We start from the raw sequence: 16,816 nt of genomic DNA on the forward strand, positions 1-16,816 counted from the left end.
AAATGTATAGTATACAAACATAGTATAACAACAACAATTTTAATGTACCCCCTGAATATATAATAATAATAGTAATATATAAATATTTTATGATATTTTTTCGTATTAACATTACTATGATATCTTACAACGTGTGTTATAAATTATACAACACAATATTGCATAACAACTATAATATTTATATGTCTTCTGCCCTCAATATATTATTACATAATTACCATACATTATAATTTATGTTAATATTATAATTGATAATGTATTACAACCATGCTATGAATTGTAATATAGTATATTTAAGTATATAATGTTATGGTATAACAGTAACATTGATATTTCTCCCCGCCTTCCGAATTACCCAAATCTCTAATAATTTGGAGCATGATTTGCTGAGCGGCTGGAAGAAAATAAAAACGGCACATGAGGCTGGGCGCGGGGAAAACAAATAAAAACCGCCGCCCCCGTTTTATTTCCACCGGCGGTAGAGGCACGAAGTTCTCCGGCTGACGCGTGTTCTCTTTCAACACAGGCAAAGAAAAGATGCTAACGAGTCTTGTTTATTTTTTTTCTGAAAAAAACCCGAAACATTTTATCAAGTCCCTCCGAAAGGATGAATTACACTTTTTGAAGGGGGGGGGGGTAATTTTCCCTCCTCCCTCCCCCAATCTCAAATTAAGCAGCAGTGACTGACTCGGTGACTCCCCTGAAATCCAGGAAGTCTCCTGGCCGAGGCGAACCGGCCCGGCTGAATCTCCGCGGCGCCTCAGTCTGCGCGCTTTGGGCTGCTGGCCGGTTCCCCGGGCTGACCGTGAGGAGCGAAGCGCGCCGCTGGGGAGGCCCGGTCGACGTCACACGCGCGTGCACCCACCCAACCATCCAGGGTGAGGGAAAACAAACCCGGAGGGAGACTCCCCAAGAGGAGAAGGCTGCTGAATGCCCCCCATGCCCCCGCCCCATGGAGCACAGAGTTTCGGTCGCTTCAGTCTGGAGTGGGGGGGGGGGGCAGGACAGCACCGGGGCCCTAGCTGTGCGGGGGCTGCTTGGGTGGGGGAGAGCTTTGCTAGGGAAGGAGGGATTGGGGGGGGGTGTCCCGTGGCAACTACTCTCCCGCGTGGGGTGGGTGGGGGGAAACCAGCCCCCAAGGGCCCTTCCGCACGCGCTTTGTCCTTCTCAGTCCTTTCTTCCCTTCTTGTAATAATAATAATAATAATAATAATAATAATAATAGTAGTAGTAGTAATAATAGTAACAGCAACAGCAACAGCAACAACAATAATATTTATACCCGCCCATCTGGCTAGGTTTCCCCAGCGACTCTGGGCGGCTTCCAACAAAATATTAAAATACAATAGTCTATTAAACATCCAAAGCTTCCCTAAACAGGGCTGCCTTCAGATGTCTTCTAAAAGTCTGGTAGTTGTGTATTTCCTTGACATCCGGTGGGAGGGCGTTCCACAGGGCGGGTGCCACCACCAAGAAGGCCCTCTGCCTGGTTCCCTGTAGCTTTGCTTCTCGCAATGAGGGAACCACCAGAAGGCCCTCAGCGCTGGACCTCAGTGTCCGGGCAGAACGATGGGGGTGGAGACGCTCCTTCAGGTATACTGGACTGAGGCCGTTTAGGGCTTTAAAGGTCAGCACCAACACTTTGAATTGTGCTCAGAAACGTACTGGGAGCCAATGTAGCCCTTTTGCCTCTGCCGCTGCTTCTGAGTAGCTGGCGCGCCCCGTCGGGGCCACAAGTCCATGGATGCCAGTCTCGAGCTGGGCTGATGAGGACGGGACGTTTCGTCTTCGGGCTGCGCGGGGAGGCGGGGCAAGCGGAGATCTGCTCAAAGGCCGCGGTGGGGGGAAGCCCTGCCCCCACTGGGTGGGTGGGGGTTCTGACTCCCGACGCCCCACCCCGCGGGTATAGTGGAGCCCTAACTCTCCACTCCTCAGCGCCCTCCTTTCTCGGCTGGGCGCTTCTTACTCCCGCCCACCCCCATCCCACCTCCACCCCCCCAAGCCTCAAGAGGCGGCGGAGGAGACTGGGCAAGCACAGCTTCCTCGCCCAGCTATATAGGCGGCTGCCCTCCCTTGCCCATCGGTCGGTCGTCGGTCCCGCTGCCAGTCTTCCCTTAGGTCCCGGTCCCGCTGCCAGTCTTCTCTTAGGTCCCGGTCCCGCCGCTGCCATCACCGCCGGTTAAGGCTCAGACGCTGCCCGGCTCTCCTACTTTCCCAGAGATGATGGATTACTCCTACGACGAAGATCTGGACGAGCTTTGCCCAGTCTGCGGAGACAAGGTCTCCGGCTATCACTACGGGCTGCTCACCTGCGAGAGTTGCAAGGTAAGTGCCGGCCGTCGAGGGACAGCGACCGCCTCGGGACTGCCTCCCGCAGCCGAGAAAGGGGCTTAGCGGTCTTCTTCTTAGGAAGGAGAGAGGGGAGAGCGTTGAGATCAGGGATCCCCAAATTTGGACCCCCAAAAATGTTTCAGCGCAGCAGGGTGGGCTTGTGGGGGTCTGATGCCCTTCTTTAAAAAAATTGCAGGCTCCCCCTTCCCCAATGAACTCCGCTCCACCCGCCGACTGAATAATGACCCCCGGATGGGATTATCATAATAAATGCCGCATTGAAAATTGGATATCGCCCTGGGCGTCTTAACTGCAGCGCCCTAAAACACCCCGGAGCAAAACCGCCGGTGCAGAAAATTATGGTGGCGTATTTTAATACATGACGCTGGACGCGCGTATTCAAAAGAGGTTCGTCTCTCCGCGAGGGACGGGGTTTACAAATATTTGCAGGGCAAAACGGCGAGAACGGGATTGAAAAGAAAATAATTAGGACGCAAACAAAATTTGAATTATTATCGCTTTCACTGCTTCATTGTTATATGAAATAGTGGTAACTGCTTCATTATTATTAATCATTAAAATAAAGCCATGCTACTAATATGAGCAACATAAACGCAAATAATTATATTGATTAAAATAGCTCCAAAATTATTGCTAAACGTATTTTTCTTAAGCACCAAGCCATCCTCATCGAACTCTGGATTACCCAGAGCTTCGAACAGTATTTAATTAATCCCAGAACCTTACCATATTCTGTTGAAAATCCCGGTACATATTTCGACCTGTAGACGCCTCACTCGTCTTAATTTTCTGGGGCCCATGTCTGTAGCGCAGCCCCACAACGCTCGCCCCGTAGAACCCACAATACGGCCTCAGTTCCTTTTGGGTTTTTGTTTCCGATCATTTGTGATATTTTAGAGGACGAGAATGTTTATCACTTCTCCTCGAACCCCGATTTTACGGAGGGCGAATTTTAAGGAGTCCGTGATCCGGAGCCAAAAATCGCATGTAACGCCGATTTGATGCCATTCCCGTTCAGGAGCGATAGGTTCCCGAAGTCTGTTCCGGGGAGGGGGTGGGGGCCGGGGGGCAAATGCTTCCCCTGCGCGGCCTTTTCGCCCCTAAAACTCTTTTCGAAAAATGCGCGGTAGGAATTCTTTGGAAATCTTTTCTGAGAATGAACAAAATGCTTCCGGAATAAACGAAATCGACTGATTTGCGGGCGACTCGATCAGGAAATGTGTCCGGGGAAATGCATCCCGGTCTGGAGTTCCCAAAAGGTGATTCAAAGAAGGAGATTCGTCTTTTAGGGAACCGCAAGTCTTAGCAGTAAATATTATTAAGTGCCTAGCGAAAACTGAACCTGGGGGCGCGTTTGGGGATCTGGGGACACTTTCCGGTGCGCAGCGTGGGCACCTCAGGGTGTGGATGTGGCGGCAATTATTTTCCAAGAAATTGTAGATTTTTAGGCGCGGGGAAATATATGGCTGCGCGAAAGACGCGCGAGGACCCTGCGCGCCTCTTTCCCTGGAGCCGAGCGGGGGGAACCGAATGGAGCCCCGGAGCGCTGCTCTCGGCCCCTCTGTGCAAAAGGCCTGGCGGTGCTCAGGACCAGACCCGGGCTGGCCCGCTCCGTCCTTCTCTCCAGGAACGGAGAGGGGTCTCCGGAGGCCGCCAGAGGACGGTGCTCGGCGGGGCCCCTGCTGGGAAGGGCCGCTGTGCAAGCGGCGGGTGCGGGAAGGGTTAAGGAGAAATTGGGGTGGGGTGGGGGTATTGAATATTGCCCCCCACCCCCCTGCCGGATGATGACACCCAGCAACGCCATCCCTTTAAATGTCTGTTCTTGGTCATTTTTCTGCTTTGTGGATTTATTTATTTGCCTGACGTTCTTCTGTTTTTCTTCGCTCACTTCGGTTTAGTTTCTTTCCAGTTCCCGCGTCCTCCCTTGCTGTCTCTAACGGTGTTCTTGCTTGCTTGCTTGTTCTGAGACGGTGTTTTTGAGATTCCTGCCTTAACGGTGGGACCGAGGAAGGTGGGGGAGGGAGAGACCCAGAGACGGGAGCCTCAGTTTACCAGGATGCGTCTCGGGTATGTCTGTCACATTTGTCGTGAGGCCCCCACAAAGGAAGGCCAAGGTCCATGGAGTCTCTTCAAGCTTCTGGAGGCCCCCCCCATCATGTGTGTCTGTGGGGGGGGGGGAGAGAATCGGCAGCTCCAGCTTGAACTATGCGATCGCCCCCACCCTCACCACCAGCGAAAGGGAGATGCGCTTTCCCTGGGGGACTGACAATGCCCTAGGCGCCTTACGGGGGGGGTGGGGGGGTTGCCAGTTAGGTCCTGAGAGAGACTCTAGTCTTAAGAAACATCTCCCACCCTGTCTCAGTCTCTGCCTGGAAAAAAGTGTATTCCTTCACTTACACTCCAGAATTATAATTAGGATTATTAAATGTATTGCTCACTCTTCACCAGTAGGTCCCAGGACGGCTTATCTGAAATTCAGAATTAACAATTGTGTGGTAAGCCGGCACTGCCTCCCCGCTCCCCCCTCCTCCCGCGTGGTTCTTGCAGTTTAACATCCTGGCTGAAGGTTAGATTCCAGGAGGCAGACCATGACAGGGCCCGGGGGATCTGCGGACAGGTGTCGGGGCTGAAGCGAGGGGGCCGGGGCGGTGGAGCCAACCGAGGAACCGTGCGCGTCTTGCCTTCTCAGAAGAGGCGCGCTCTTGAGGCTCCCTTTCCCCAGGGTGAGGCCGCCTCTTCTAGGGATTCATCCCCGGAGCTGAGCCGCCCCCCCCCCCCCGTTCTGAGTCGAAGATCTTTTTATTTAATTGCCTGAGGTTGTGACGTCACCGGCGGCTTGCAGAAGTTCGCAAGACAAAATGACTCGCTGAAATGTGCTTTATTTTAAATAATCGCAATATAATGTTATTCTCCTCCTTATGTGGAGGTGGTGATGGACTAATAATAATAATAATAAATTATTTTTACACAGCCCATTTAATTGGGTTGCCCTAGCCACTCTGCGGGTAGCTTCCAGTATATATAAAAACATTGTAAAACACAGTAAAATATTACACCTTATAGAGCTTCCCTATACAGGGCTGCCTTCAGATGTTTCCTAAATGTTATATAATTACTCATCTCCTGATGGGAGGGCGTTCCACAGGGCAGGCGCCACCACCGAGAAGGCCCTCTGCCTGGTTCCCTGTAGCTTTGCTTCTTGCAATTAGGGATCCGCCAGAAGGGCCTCGGAGCTGGACCTCAGAGTTCTGGGTTCTTGTCGCCCCTCCTGGATAGGAGTCAGGGTAGTGGCGATGGTGGGGGCCAGAATGGGACAGCTTGATTAGACGCTAATTATTATTGGGGCTGTGGTCCCCAAAGGGGTCCCTGGCCTCCCAGTTCTCCTCTGCTCCAGCCAGCATGGCCACCGGACTGGTTAGGGGTGATGGGAGTCGTACCCTTTGCTATCAAGTGCTTGGGTCCGGGGTGCCGCGGTTATTGCCCCCCACCAGCCCTGAAACTCTCCCCGGTGGCTCCGCATATCGCCTCTCCTCTCACCGGTGCTCCGTTCCTGCTTTGCTCAAAAGTCTTCCTCTTCCATTTCCGAGCTGCCTCATGTGTGATATTATATTATATTATATTATATTATATTATATTATATTATATTATATATTACTTTCACTCCTGGCGCGATGTGTGGTCTTCTGCATGTAGTTCCAAACTGTGATAATTTAGAACAGGTACTTTATAATAAGCAAACATCCAAACATGGAAACTATTATTTTATTTTAAAAGCCACACGCTCGACCCCCAGTAGGGCTGGGAACGTCCCCTGCCAAAAACCCGTGAGCTCTGCTGCCATCCCATACAGGCAGCGTTGAGCCAGGTGAACCAAAGTTCTGCCTAGGTATCAGGCAGATTTCCATTTTCCTGAACTGCTAAGACCAAAAAAATTAACATGGTATAATCTTCTTCATCAGATGCATATGGGGACATGACTATTGGGTTGTGGTATTGTTTAGAGATTGTTCTTGTTGTTTATTGTTTACGACTACTTTTGTAATGTTTGTAATTGTGTTGTTGTTTTTACATGTTGTAAACTGCCTTGAATATGGTTTTAACTTTGGAAAGGCAGCACACAGATAAAACCACTAGAAGACAGAGAGGACGTTAAGTGTGAAATCAGAGGGAAATTAAATGGATTTATGATTATTAATAGTATCTTACAAAGGGCCCCAAAGTATAAAGTAAAGACAAAAACAGTCTATGCCCACAGACTCACCACCAGAGAGACATGGCACAAAAGAAATAAACAACGAGGAAGGCAGAGGAAAGCAAGTGTTGGAGCAGTTGCTTCCTGACTGGCCCACGGACGGGGCCAGGTCGGTCTCCCCTTTTCAGTGTTGCTGTTCCTTGAACAGTCCTTCAGATAACGGATGCAAAAATGGTTTCAGTCGCCCTTCCCAGAGCAGAGCTGATGATCATAATGCTTTGGTACACGTGTCGTGGGATACACTCTCACACGCATTCAGGTCTCCCGATTCCACCCTGCCGCTTTCCCAGTTGCCCCCCTTGTGTCCCAAAGAGCGCCAGAGGGAACTGGGTTTTGAGACAAGGAGCAGAGCTAGCTATCTAAACCCAGAAGCAGCAGCTGAATTATTTATTAAACTTGTATACTGCTCTTCATCCAAAGATCCCAGGGCGGCTCACAACAGAAAAAATACAAAATGAGGGCACAAATACATAATAAAACATAGACAAACAAACAAACAAACAAACAACTCTCCTCCCAGAAACACCTTTAAAAGGACACAGAATGTTAATCGGCTGACAAGAAGAAGGGCCGCAGGTGATATACAGTGGTACCTCGGGTTAAGTACTTAATTCGTTCCGGAGGTCCGTTCTTAACCTGAAACTGTTCTTAACCTGAAGCACCACTTTAGCTAATGGGGCCTCCTGCTGCTGCCACGCTGCCGGAGCCCGATTTCTGTTCTCATCCTGAAGCAAAGTTCTTAACCTGAAGCACTATTTCTGGGTTAGCGGAGGCTGTAACCTGAAGCGTATGTAACCCGAGGTACCACTGTAGTCTTCTCCTGCCTGCACCCGAGCTTCATATGTGTCGGGTTCCCTGTGAGTTCCTCAGAATCATAGTCTGTGCTCTGGAAGGTCTGGCATATTCACTAAAGCGAGAGTTCCCCTGGGCATACTCAGAGCGCATGTTTGAATCCCCCTCCCAAGTGACAGCTGCTTTGGGCAGGGCGGGGCTTGCAAGGCGAGGGGTGTGGGACCCACCTGTGACCCCCGTTTGTGGGGAATTCTTCGCGCTTCCAGACTCCTTGAACTTCTCACACTCCCCCCCGCACATCTTACCCTCAGGGCTTCTTCAAGAGAACCGTGCAGAACAGCAAGCACTACACGTGTACGGAGAACCAGAACTGCAAGATCGACAAGACGCAGCGCAAGAGGTGTCCCTATTGCCGCTTCCAGAAGTGCCTCGTGGTGGGCATGAAACTCGAAGGTGACTCCCGTGGGCAGAGTCTTGGGCGGGCGGGAGGGGGGCGAGTCTTTGCAACGCGGAAGGTAGGTGCTGACGCGAAAGCGCCTTCTGCCAAGCGGGCGGGGAGGGATCCTGACATCCATTTATGTCCTGGATGCTGCCGCCTCTGAGCTAACCGCGGCCAGGAGGGCTTTTGCTCCGACCCAAGCAGGACGTGGGGACGTGGGACTTGACGTGGGTGGGAGTGCGTGGAAGGACTGGCGACTTGACCCCTACCGGCCAATTTTCTTCCTCGTTCCCCCTCTTAGCCCCCGTTGCTTTTTTACCTCTGAGGGAGCGAGGAAGCAAAACATATAGGTATACATGCATTTCGTGCCTAGGTCGTGAGAATGCAACACCTTCCTTGGCCAGGAGGCGCGTTTTTGAAAAGAGCGCGCCTCCACGCACAGCGTCCACCCAAACAACAGTGCCAGGCGGTTTAAAAGAGACCTTTTGAGATGTTCTAGATCTGTTTCCTTTATATCTTTAGCCTCTTTCCCCTCTAACCACCCCATCCCCTAGTATTCCCCGTCCCTTCTCCTTCTGCTGGGTTTCCACGTGTCCCGTGTGGCTCTTTATAAGAGGGGCAGGGACCTTACCCTGCAAGGACTCTTGGAAGTGAGACCCTGTAAAGTGCAAAGGAGCTGAGTGCTTTTTCTGCCTGTGCTGTCAAGCTTAGTTGCAAGCCACAATATCCTTATTACTATTAATTCCGTGTTCCATTTGAGCGGAGGCCCCCTAAGGGAAAGTCGGGTAATGATGACAGTATTCTTGTGGTTCCTCAGTAACCAACCTGGAAGGCTTTAAAAGAGGGCGGGACGAATTCATGCAGGATTATAAGGCTATCCATGGCAGCAATGCTTTCAGACGTGCTCAGATCCTGCTCACGTGTTTCCCATGGGAGTCCCGTCCGCCCCCGTCTCATTGCCCAGGCCCAAGTCCTGATGCTCGGCTCGCTTTGCTGGAGAAGTCCTGGGAAAAAACCCCGCATTTATTTTTATATTGCTTTTAAAGCCCGACTTCCGAGCTCCGTTTCCACTGAGTGATCTGAAGATTGGTATATTTCCCATTTAGAGTCTAGCAATTAAAAAGCCGCAGTACCGATTCAATGCACACTATTTGCTGGTACTCCCAGTTTAAAACCCGACTTCCCAGCTCCGTTTCCGCTGCGCGTTGCTGTCACGTTCGGGGACTTTCCTGCCTTAGAGAGCAGAGCGGAGGGCTGCCTGGAGAGCAGGCTTGGAACGACATAAAGTGAAAGCAAATTCCTCCATGGGGTGGAAAGGAGGGGGCGAGGCAGGGCGCGGGTCCCGGAGGAGGCTCCTCCGCAGCATAGTAGTCTAGGTCTGGAAGGACACGTGTCTCCGGGAACCAATTGGGGTTTCAAATAATAAAAACAGGATAAAAATAAACACAGAGAGAGGTCACGTGAGAGCCATCTTCAAATACCTAAAGGGCTGTCGCATGGAAAATGGACCATGCTTGTTTTTTCCTGCTCCGGAGGGCAGGACCCGAACTCATGGTTTCAAGCGACAAGGCAGGAGATTCATTCAGGCTCAGCACCAGCCAAAGCTGTTCGACGGTGGAAGGGTCTCCCGCGGGAGGTGGCGGTCTCTCCTTCCTCGGAGGCTGGAGAGCCACCTGTCAGGGGTTCCGTAGTTGTGATTCCAGGGGTTGGACTAGATGACCCTTGGGGAACCCTTTCAAGAAAGCCCGAGTAAAGGCTGCCAATTTTATCAGATCATGAAGGCTAGTTCCATAGTTGCCAGGCTTGCGGTGGGGTTGTCTTGAAGAGGATGGTTCTGTTGCCTATGTCATCAAGGAATGCCAAATCATATAAAGTGTCCGGAGGTTCTACTCGTTGTAAAAATCTCAAATATGTGCGTTTCTCTCCATTAAAGCTGTATCCCAGAGTAGTGTGGTACAAAGCGTCCAGTGTAAGATTTTGGGCTGTTTCCCACTGAGTTGCAAATATTATTAATATTAATTAATAAATTAATTACATTTCTAGACTGCCCTTCATCCGAAGATCACAGGGCACGTTACAATATAAAATCTCAAAAACACATCCCTTAGTAACAATTAAAAAACAATATCCCCCCACGGTTTAAAAGGCCACAGATGATGATTATTATACCTCACCCTTCTGGTTTGGTTTCCCCAGCCACCTTGGGTGGCTTACAGCATATCTAAAAACTGGCTGAAGAGGAATGTTTTTGCCTGGCACTTAAAGATATGTAGAGACGGCACCAGGCTAGCCCCCCATGGGGAGAGCATCCCACAAGTGGGGAGCCACCACAGAAAAGGCCCCTTCTCATGTTGCCGCCCTCTGTATCTCTCTTGGAGGGGCCACATGAAGAAGGGCCTCAGAGCTTCTGGGCAGAAGCCGTCCTTTAGGAGTGGTGCTCCTGCGCCATTTAAGGCTTTGTAGGTCAAATCCAGCACTGAACTGGGCCTGAAAACTAAGTGGCAGCCAGTTGAGCCATAGTTGGCATTACATGCTCAAACTGTCTTGTTCATGCTGCCAAGGTCATATATAAGACCAATTCTTTTGACAATATATTTACATTTGTATCATCAAAAATATTCAGTAACACTAATTTTGGGCAACGAGCAATAGTTTCTTTAGCAATATTTATCATTCATGTCAAGAATAAATTCCAAAAATCTTGCACCAAATTACAGTAAATGGTAATATGCACGAAGTTTATTGCAGTCCCTCCAACTAGTAGGTGATAAAGAAGGAAACATTTTCACATTTGCAAAGGAGTGCAATACTATCTGTAATTTCAAGGAGTTTTCCCAAAGAAATCTAGAAGCAGATTTTTCAGGGCTGCGATCCCCAAATTTTATTCCCATCCTTGGGAATAATTTGTGTGCAAATATCTAGTTCCTATATCTTTTTGAGGGGGTTCCATAGATCCATTGATAACCTACATTAAGCAATATAGAGTATAATTAAAATCTAATCCTTTCCCTCCTCTACCCATTGTAATTTTCAAATTTTGTTAAGCCGTGATTGGTTTTTTTACACATTCCTCACCATCTCCAGTTGCACATACAGACTCAGGCATGTGTGATAAGCTGGTGGAGATAGGGTTTTTGTGTACGTGTGCGGGAGATACTTTGTGCATGCTCAGAAGCACCCTCTACACATATCCCAAGGCCTGGAGAAGAGGAGGTTAAGGGGTGATATGATAGCCATGTTCAAATATATAAAAGGATGTCACATAGAGGAGGGAGAAAGGTTGTTTTCTGCTGCTCCAGAGAAGCGGACACGGAGCAATGGATCCAAACTACAAGAAAGAAGATTCCACCTAAACATTAGGAAGAACTTGACAGTAAGAGCTGTTCGACAGTGGAATTTGCTGCCAAGGAGTGTGGTGGAGTCTCCTTCTTTGGAGGTCTTTAAGCAGAGGCTTGACAACCATATGTCAGGAGTGCTCTGATGGTGTTTCCTGCTTGGCAGGGAGTTGGACTCGATGGCCCTTGTGGTCTCTTCCAACTCTATGATTCTATGATTCTATGTGGATGAAAGCAGGCAGCGCCAAGAAGGGGTGTCTGTGTGTTTGGGCACTGGGGGTGTAACGGTTTCCTGTATCATAAAGGGATGCACTTTTGCTTAAAAACACTGAAAAAGGGACTAATTATTCTCAGTTATGGAAAAAGCTTGCCCTGAAATGAAAAGTTGGAAACACTGTATATGTAACGTTACTACTCGTAACTATGAGCACTTTTTAAAACTTCATGGAACTGTTTATAACTTTTACAGCTGCCTGGAACTTCCTAAAACTGCTGAGAATGTTCAAGAAGAATCCAGATACTGGTCTATATGGAAAGATTTCTGGGCAAACAACTAAACTTCTTAATTTTTAATATTTATTTCTGTGGCAATATACAATTGTGGTTGGAGAAACCCAGTTGGATGGGCAGGGTATAAATATAATCATAATCATTACAATGTCGCACAAGATCCTCAGTTTATTCTCAGCAATAAGAAGTGATGGACCATGTATAAAACATTGTACATGTATTAGAAAATTTGCAAGCTCCATTTTTCCTGTATACATGCCATGCATAATACATTATACAGTTACATCTACCAAAATCGATGTATTGATTTCGGGGTGACCTTTTTTCAAAAGGTTTGGAAATGACAGTTCATTCCTTTGTTTTTAGGCAAAAGTTCATCTAACTAAGCTACAGGAACATGAGGTTGTAAAAAAGTTATAACCCTGGCGGACACTTCCCTTTCCAAAGATCCCAGGGGAAAGGAATAAAAATAATACTGTATTCAGATTTGTTTTTTTGTTTAAATCCCAGCAGTCCGGACATTTATTCCGGCGGGTGCTCAGCTTTTTCTACCGTTGCAAGGAAATAGCCTTCTATCCTGAGCAGTACCGAGTGTCCCGGCCACGCAGTGGACTGGGATGCGGGCCTGACTGGAGTCCCTTGGGCCCATTGCCCATTGCGCAGAACCTGGCTGGCCGGAGCCCCCTCTGACAGCAGGCGCCATGGGAGGGGGGGTAGATCTGCTCGGTGGTGAAGTGCCCCCACTTTGCATGCCAAAGGCTCCAGGTTCAATCCCTGGCACCCCCTTAAAAGGACCCTGCTGCCAGCACAGCGGACAATACCGGTGGGTTAGATGGACACCAGTGTCCGCCAGATTCTTCTGTTCTGTGCCTTGGCGGAGCAGGTGCGATGAAACCTTGGGCCTCATCCCGGAGGTTTCTCAGCTACAGTTCCCGTCAGCCCCAGCTGATGGGAGTTGTAGTCGAAAATATTTGTTTGCATTTATATCCCAGCTCGTTCTCCGAGGAGCTTAAGGAGCCTGAGGTACACAGGGTTCTCCCCTACTTAATCCCATCGCAACCCTCTCTACCAATACCACTGCAGTGCCCTTGAGGGCATGCAGAGCGCCCATACCCTTTAATGCCTTGCGACTGGCCTTAGCCTTGCCCGCGTCAGGTGGGCTTCGCGTGGCTTTATCCACCAGGGGTCGCCGTGAGGGGCGGAGAAGGGCTATAGTTCAGAAGGTCCCAGGCTTAGTCCCCAGGGACATCTCCAGCAGGCTGGGCTGGGAGAAGACTCATGAGGAGACGCTGCCGGTCAGTTGTAGACAATACTGAGCTCTATAGACCAGGAGTCTCTGACTTGGCAAAAGGCAACCGCCCCACGTTCTTCTGTTCTTCTGCGTGGAGCAAATGGGCCAGTGGCGTAGCGTGGGTTGTCAGCACCCGGGGCAAGGCAAGTAATTTGCGCCCCCTAACCCGTGGATTTGCGCCCCCTAACCCATGGATTTGCGCCCCCTAACCCATGGATTTGCCCTAACCCCAGATGCTGCGCCCGGTGCGGCCCGCCCCCCCTGCACCCCCCACGCTACGCCACTGAAATGGGCGCACGAAAAAGGGAACGAAAGAGAAGGAGGGGCACACATTCCAACACAACACCCTGGTCGGGTGCTATCCATCCATTCATTAATTGCATTTATACCCCCTTTTCCTCGGAGGAGCTCAATGTGGCATCCACGTGGCGCCCAGAGTGGCGCAATCTAATCCCAACGACAACCCTATGAGGTAGGCTAGAGTGACAAGCAGTGACTGGCCCAGGGAGCAAATTTGTATGAAATATTGTGGGAGAGCTAAGCCCCTTTCCGCATAATGGATCACAAGACAGGGCGCACACAGGAGATGGGCTTCTATGGACTGGCCTCTAATGCCACACCCAGGGAACTTCGAGGCCGAGTGGGAGGATTTGAACCCAGGTCTCTCCCAGGTCCTGGTAAACTAATCACTATGCCACCCCAGATCTCTTAAAAAGAGATCCTTCAACAACGGAGGCCAAAAGGCAACATGAAAGTGTACTGATTTGGGAGGACTAGAGGAAAGGGAGGGGGCGCTGACACCAGCCGCTCTTAAAGGGCTCAAAAACCGCCCCCAGATAGGAGAAGAGGAAGGATGTGCGCGAGAGCAGGAGTGACACGAGGAATCAGGGCATCATTGGCATTGCGCGTAATTGCGCAGGGGTGCGCGCAGACATCTTTGCTAGCGGCACCGAGGAAACTCAGCGGTAGGCAGAGGACTTCCCAAGGTGGCAGAGATGGGGAGCCCACGGCCATGTTGGCTGCCAGTCCGGCGAGCGACGGGCCACGGGGGGTCGACCACACCTGAACTCCCCATTCTCATTTCCCGTCGACCGGCTTGCAGGAATTGGTGGCACTTTGCTGGGCGGTCCCTTCCCCAGCTTTCTGAATGATTTAATTTGTAACGCACTGCCTTTCTGGCCAAGGAACCCAAGGCGGCTCACCATTTTCGAATGCAGAAACCAATAAATTACACAGCATAAACCAAGGAGTTCTCGTTGAAGTAGGAACCAGACCGAGGTGAGGAGTTGAGTTTTGGCGCGCCTCTTCCGCTCCAGCGGAGACGAGGAGCCCGCGGTTCTCCAGATGTGGTCCCTAGGCTTCAGCAGCCTCTGGAGAGCCGCAGGCCCCTCATCCCCAGCGCCCCGAGCTTGGGGAGGGCTGTTGCGCCAGCACCCTGCTTCCAAGATGCATCTGGAGGGTGGGCAGCGCCAGAAAAGCATCTCGGACCACCGAGGTCTTTGGCTGGACCTCCTGACGTCCTTTGCTGGCTGGGCCGCCGGCTTCTAGCTCATGCGCAGACCGCTGGGGCGCACAGATGGGGTGTGTTGTTCCCCCTCCAAAGTAGGAACAAGGACCTCCGGAAACCTAACACCTGAGCATGTCGTTCCTGCTTTTCAAGTTGGCTTCAACTTTTAATAGTAGCTCGGGCTTACTAGCCCCGAATGGCCTTTACCCCAGGAGGAGTTTGGCAGAGGCATTTCCGTGGCCAGCGGCCGCCGCCGCCGCCTGCCTTCCTTCCTTGCTCCGGAGGAAGGTGGGAGGCGAAGACGCATCCTCTGCCAACGGACCCGCGGGATGGCCGGGCCTCCTCTTCTCCCGGGTTCGTGGGAGTCGCTCTTGGCGGCTGGAAGCCTCTCCTGGCTTCTCCCTCCCGCTTCCCCTCTTCTCAGGACTAGGGCGGGAGGTAGGATATGGGGCGAGCTTCTTCTTTTGGAAGCGGGGGAGGAGAGCGGTCGCTTCCAGGGCGCGCTTCCAAGGCAGCTGCTGCGCTTTTGGGAACAGTGTCGGCATCGGGGATGGAGGCCGGGGGAGGCCAGCAGAGAAGCACCTGCGCGGGTTTCACAACCGTGACACATTCTTGCGCTCTGCTCGAGGGTCGCGGCGCGGGCAGTGGCGCGAAATAACAACAGCTAGCTTGGGAAAGGGGCCTTTACGCCTCCAGGACCACGCTCTCCGTCCCCCTCGCCAGGACCATCCTGCAGTCATCCTCTTCCCCCTGAAGCCCCGAGGGTCTAGCATCCACACAGTGTTCAGATGTGCATTAAAGGTCTAGCCAGCACGCCCTGCTTAAATTCAAACGTGTTTCAAAGTTACAGTGTGCACGCGACCTGCAGTGTCGCCAAAGCGGGGCGGAGCAGGGGCCAGATTCGTGGCGTTCCCCCACCCCGCGTGCAGTCGTTTGAACGCAGCCTGGGCCTTCCTGGTCGGATTTTGTCTGACGCCTTTTCCCCGCTTTCTCTCCCTTTGCCCCTTCTTCTTCTCCTCCCTCCCTCCCTCCTTCCTCCAGCCGTGCGCGCCGACCGCATGCGGGGTGGCCGGAACAAGTTCGGGCCCATGTACAAGCGGGACCGAGCCATGAAACAGCAGAAGAAGGCGCTGATCCGCGCCAACAGCTTCAAACTGGAGACCGCCCAGCCGCCCATCGTGTCCCCGGTGCAGGCGGCGGCGGCGGCGGAGTACGGCGGGCTGTCGGCCTCGCTGCACGGCCTGAGCCACCACCACCAGCAGCCTGGGGTGGCAAAGGCGCTGCCCCCGCCCGGCAGTGGCAGCAGCAGCAGCTCCAGCAGCTCCGGCAGCGGTGGCGGTGGCAGCGGGATAAGCAGCTCCACCGCCATGGCGCCCGTCGACTACGAGCGCAGCTCCTACGGGACGCCCGCGCTGGCCATGCCGGTGCCCTCGGGTCACGGGCCGCTCTCGGGTTACCACTACCAGTCCTTCGCCAACCGGGCCATCAAGTCCGAGTTCCCGGACCCATACGCGACGCATCCAAACGAGGCAGCCCCGCCGTACCCCTACCCGGAGGTCTACCCCAATGGCGGCTCCGCAGCCACTGGGGGCGACTTGCCCGACGTGATCCTGAAGTTGCTGCAGCAGGAGCCCGACGAGGCGCAACTCAAGGCCCGCATCCTGGCCTGCCTGCAGGAGGAGCAGAGCAAGGCCCGCCACGAGAAGCTCAGCGCCTTTGGCATCGTGTGTAAGATGGCGGATCAGACCCTCTTCGCCATCGTGGAGTGGGCGCGCAGCTGCATCTTCTTCAAGGAGCTGGAGGTGAGTGGGGGGCGGGCGGGGTCGTTGCTTTTCGCTGGGGGGGGGGGACGAGCCCCGATAGGAAACGGCTTCCCACGACCTACATCTCCCTGACTTGGGCATGTTTCCAGCGGTTGCTTTGTTTGGTGGGGGTGGTGGGTGGTGAGGAGGAAGGTTGAACTGTGGCTGGGGCGAGGCCTGCTTTGAGCACGTGCAGAGCGCCGGCAGCGAACGCAGGGTAAGTCTTCTGCCAGGTAAGGACTCCCGCAGCTTCACCTGCGCTCAGTAATTTACCTTGGGAACCCTCTTCGAGGTGCCCACCTGGCCCAGGGGCTGCCACGCGAAAGGGTAGCTGGTGCCCAGTTCTCTCTCTCTGCGGAGGTCGAGGCCGCCCCTTGCCTTCCTCCCCATGTGAGCCAGCGGTGATGGGAACCTGGGAAGCCTTGGCAAAGGGCAGTTGATTGTTCGCTGCGCCCTTTCAGGGACTTCAGCTCTGAGTTGCTCAGGGACAACCTGTCCTGCCCACTATGCCCGTGGGTTACTGGTGTCCATCTGGG

General features: G+C 52.2%; 1 protein-coding gene across 1 annotated transcript; it reads left to right on the top strand.

Annotated features, from left to right (window-relative positions):
* Positions 1–2,002: 2,002 nt before the first annotated feature.
* LOC310755026 (steroidogenic factor 1-like) lies at positions 2,003–16,284 on the top strand (the record flags this gene model as incomplete). The annotated part of the gene is made up of 4 exons (XM_083631704.1): positions 2,003–2,118; positions 2,149–2,325; positions 7,708–7,849; positions 15,520–16,284. Coding segments are annotated over exons 2-4 (1,012 nt in total), but the record flags the coding sequence as incomplete, so codon positions are not given.
* Between the last annotated feature and the right edge of the window lie 532 nt (positions 16,285–16,816).

The sequence above is a fragment of the Podarcis filfolensis genome (genome assembly GCF_964270895.1).
Source record: "Podarcis filfolensis genome assembly, contig: HAP1_SCAFFOLD_87, whole genome shotgun sequence".
Lineage (NCBI taxonomy): Eukaryota > Metazoa > Chordata > Lepidosauria > Squamata > Lacertidae > Podarcis > Podarcis filfolensis.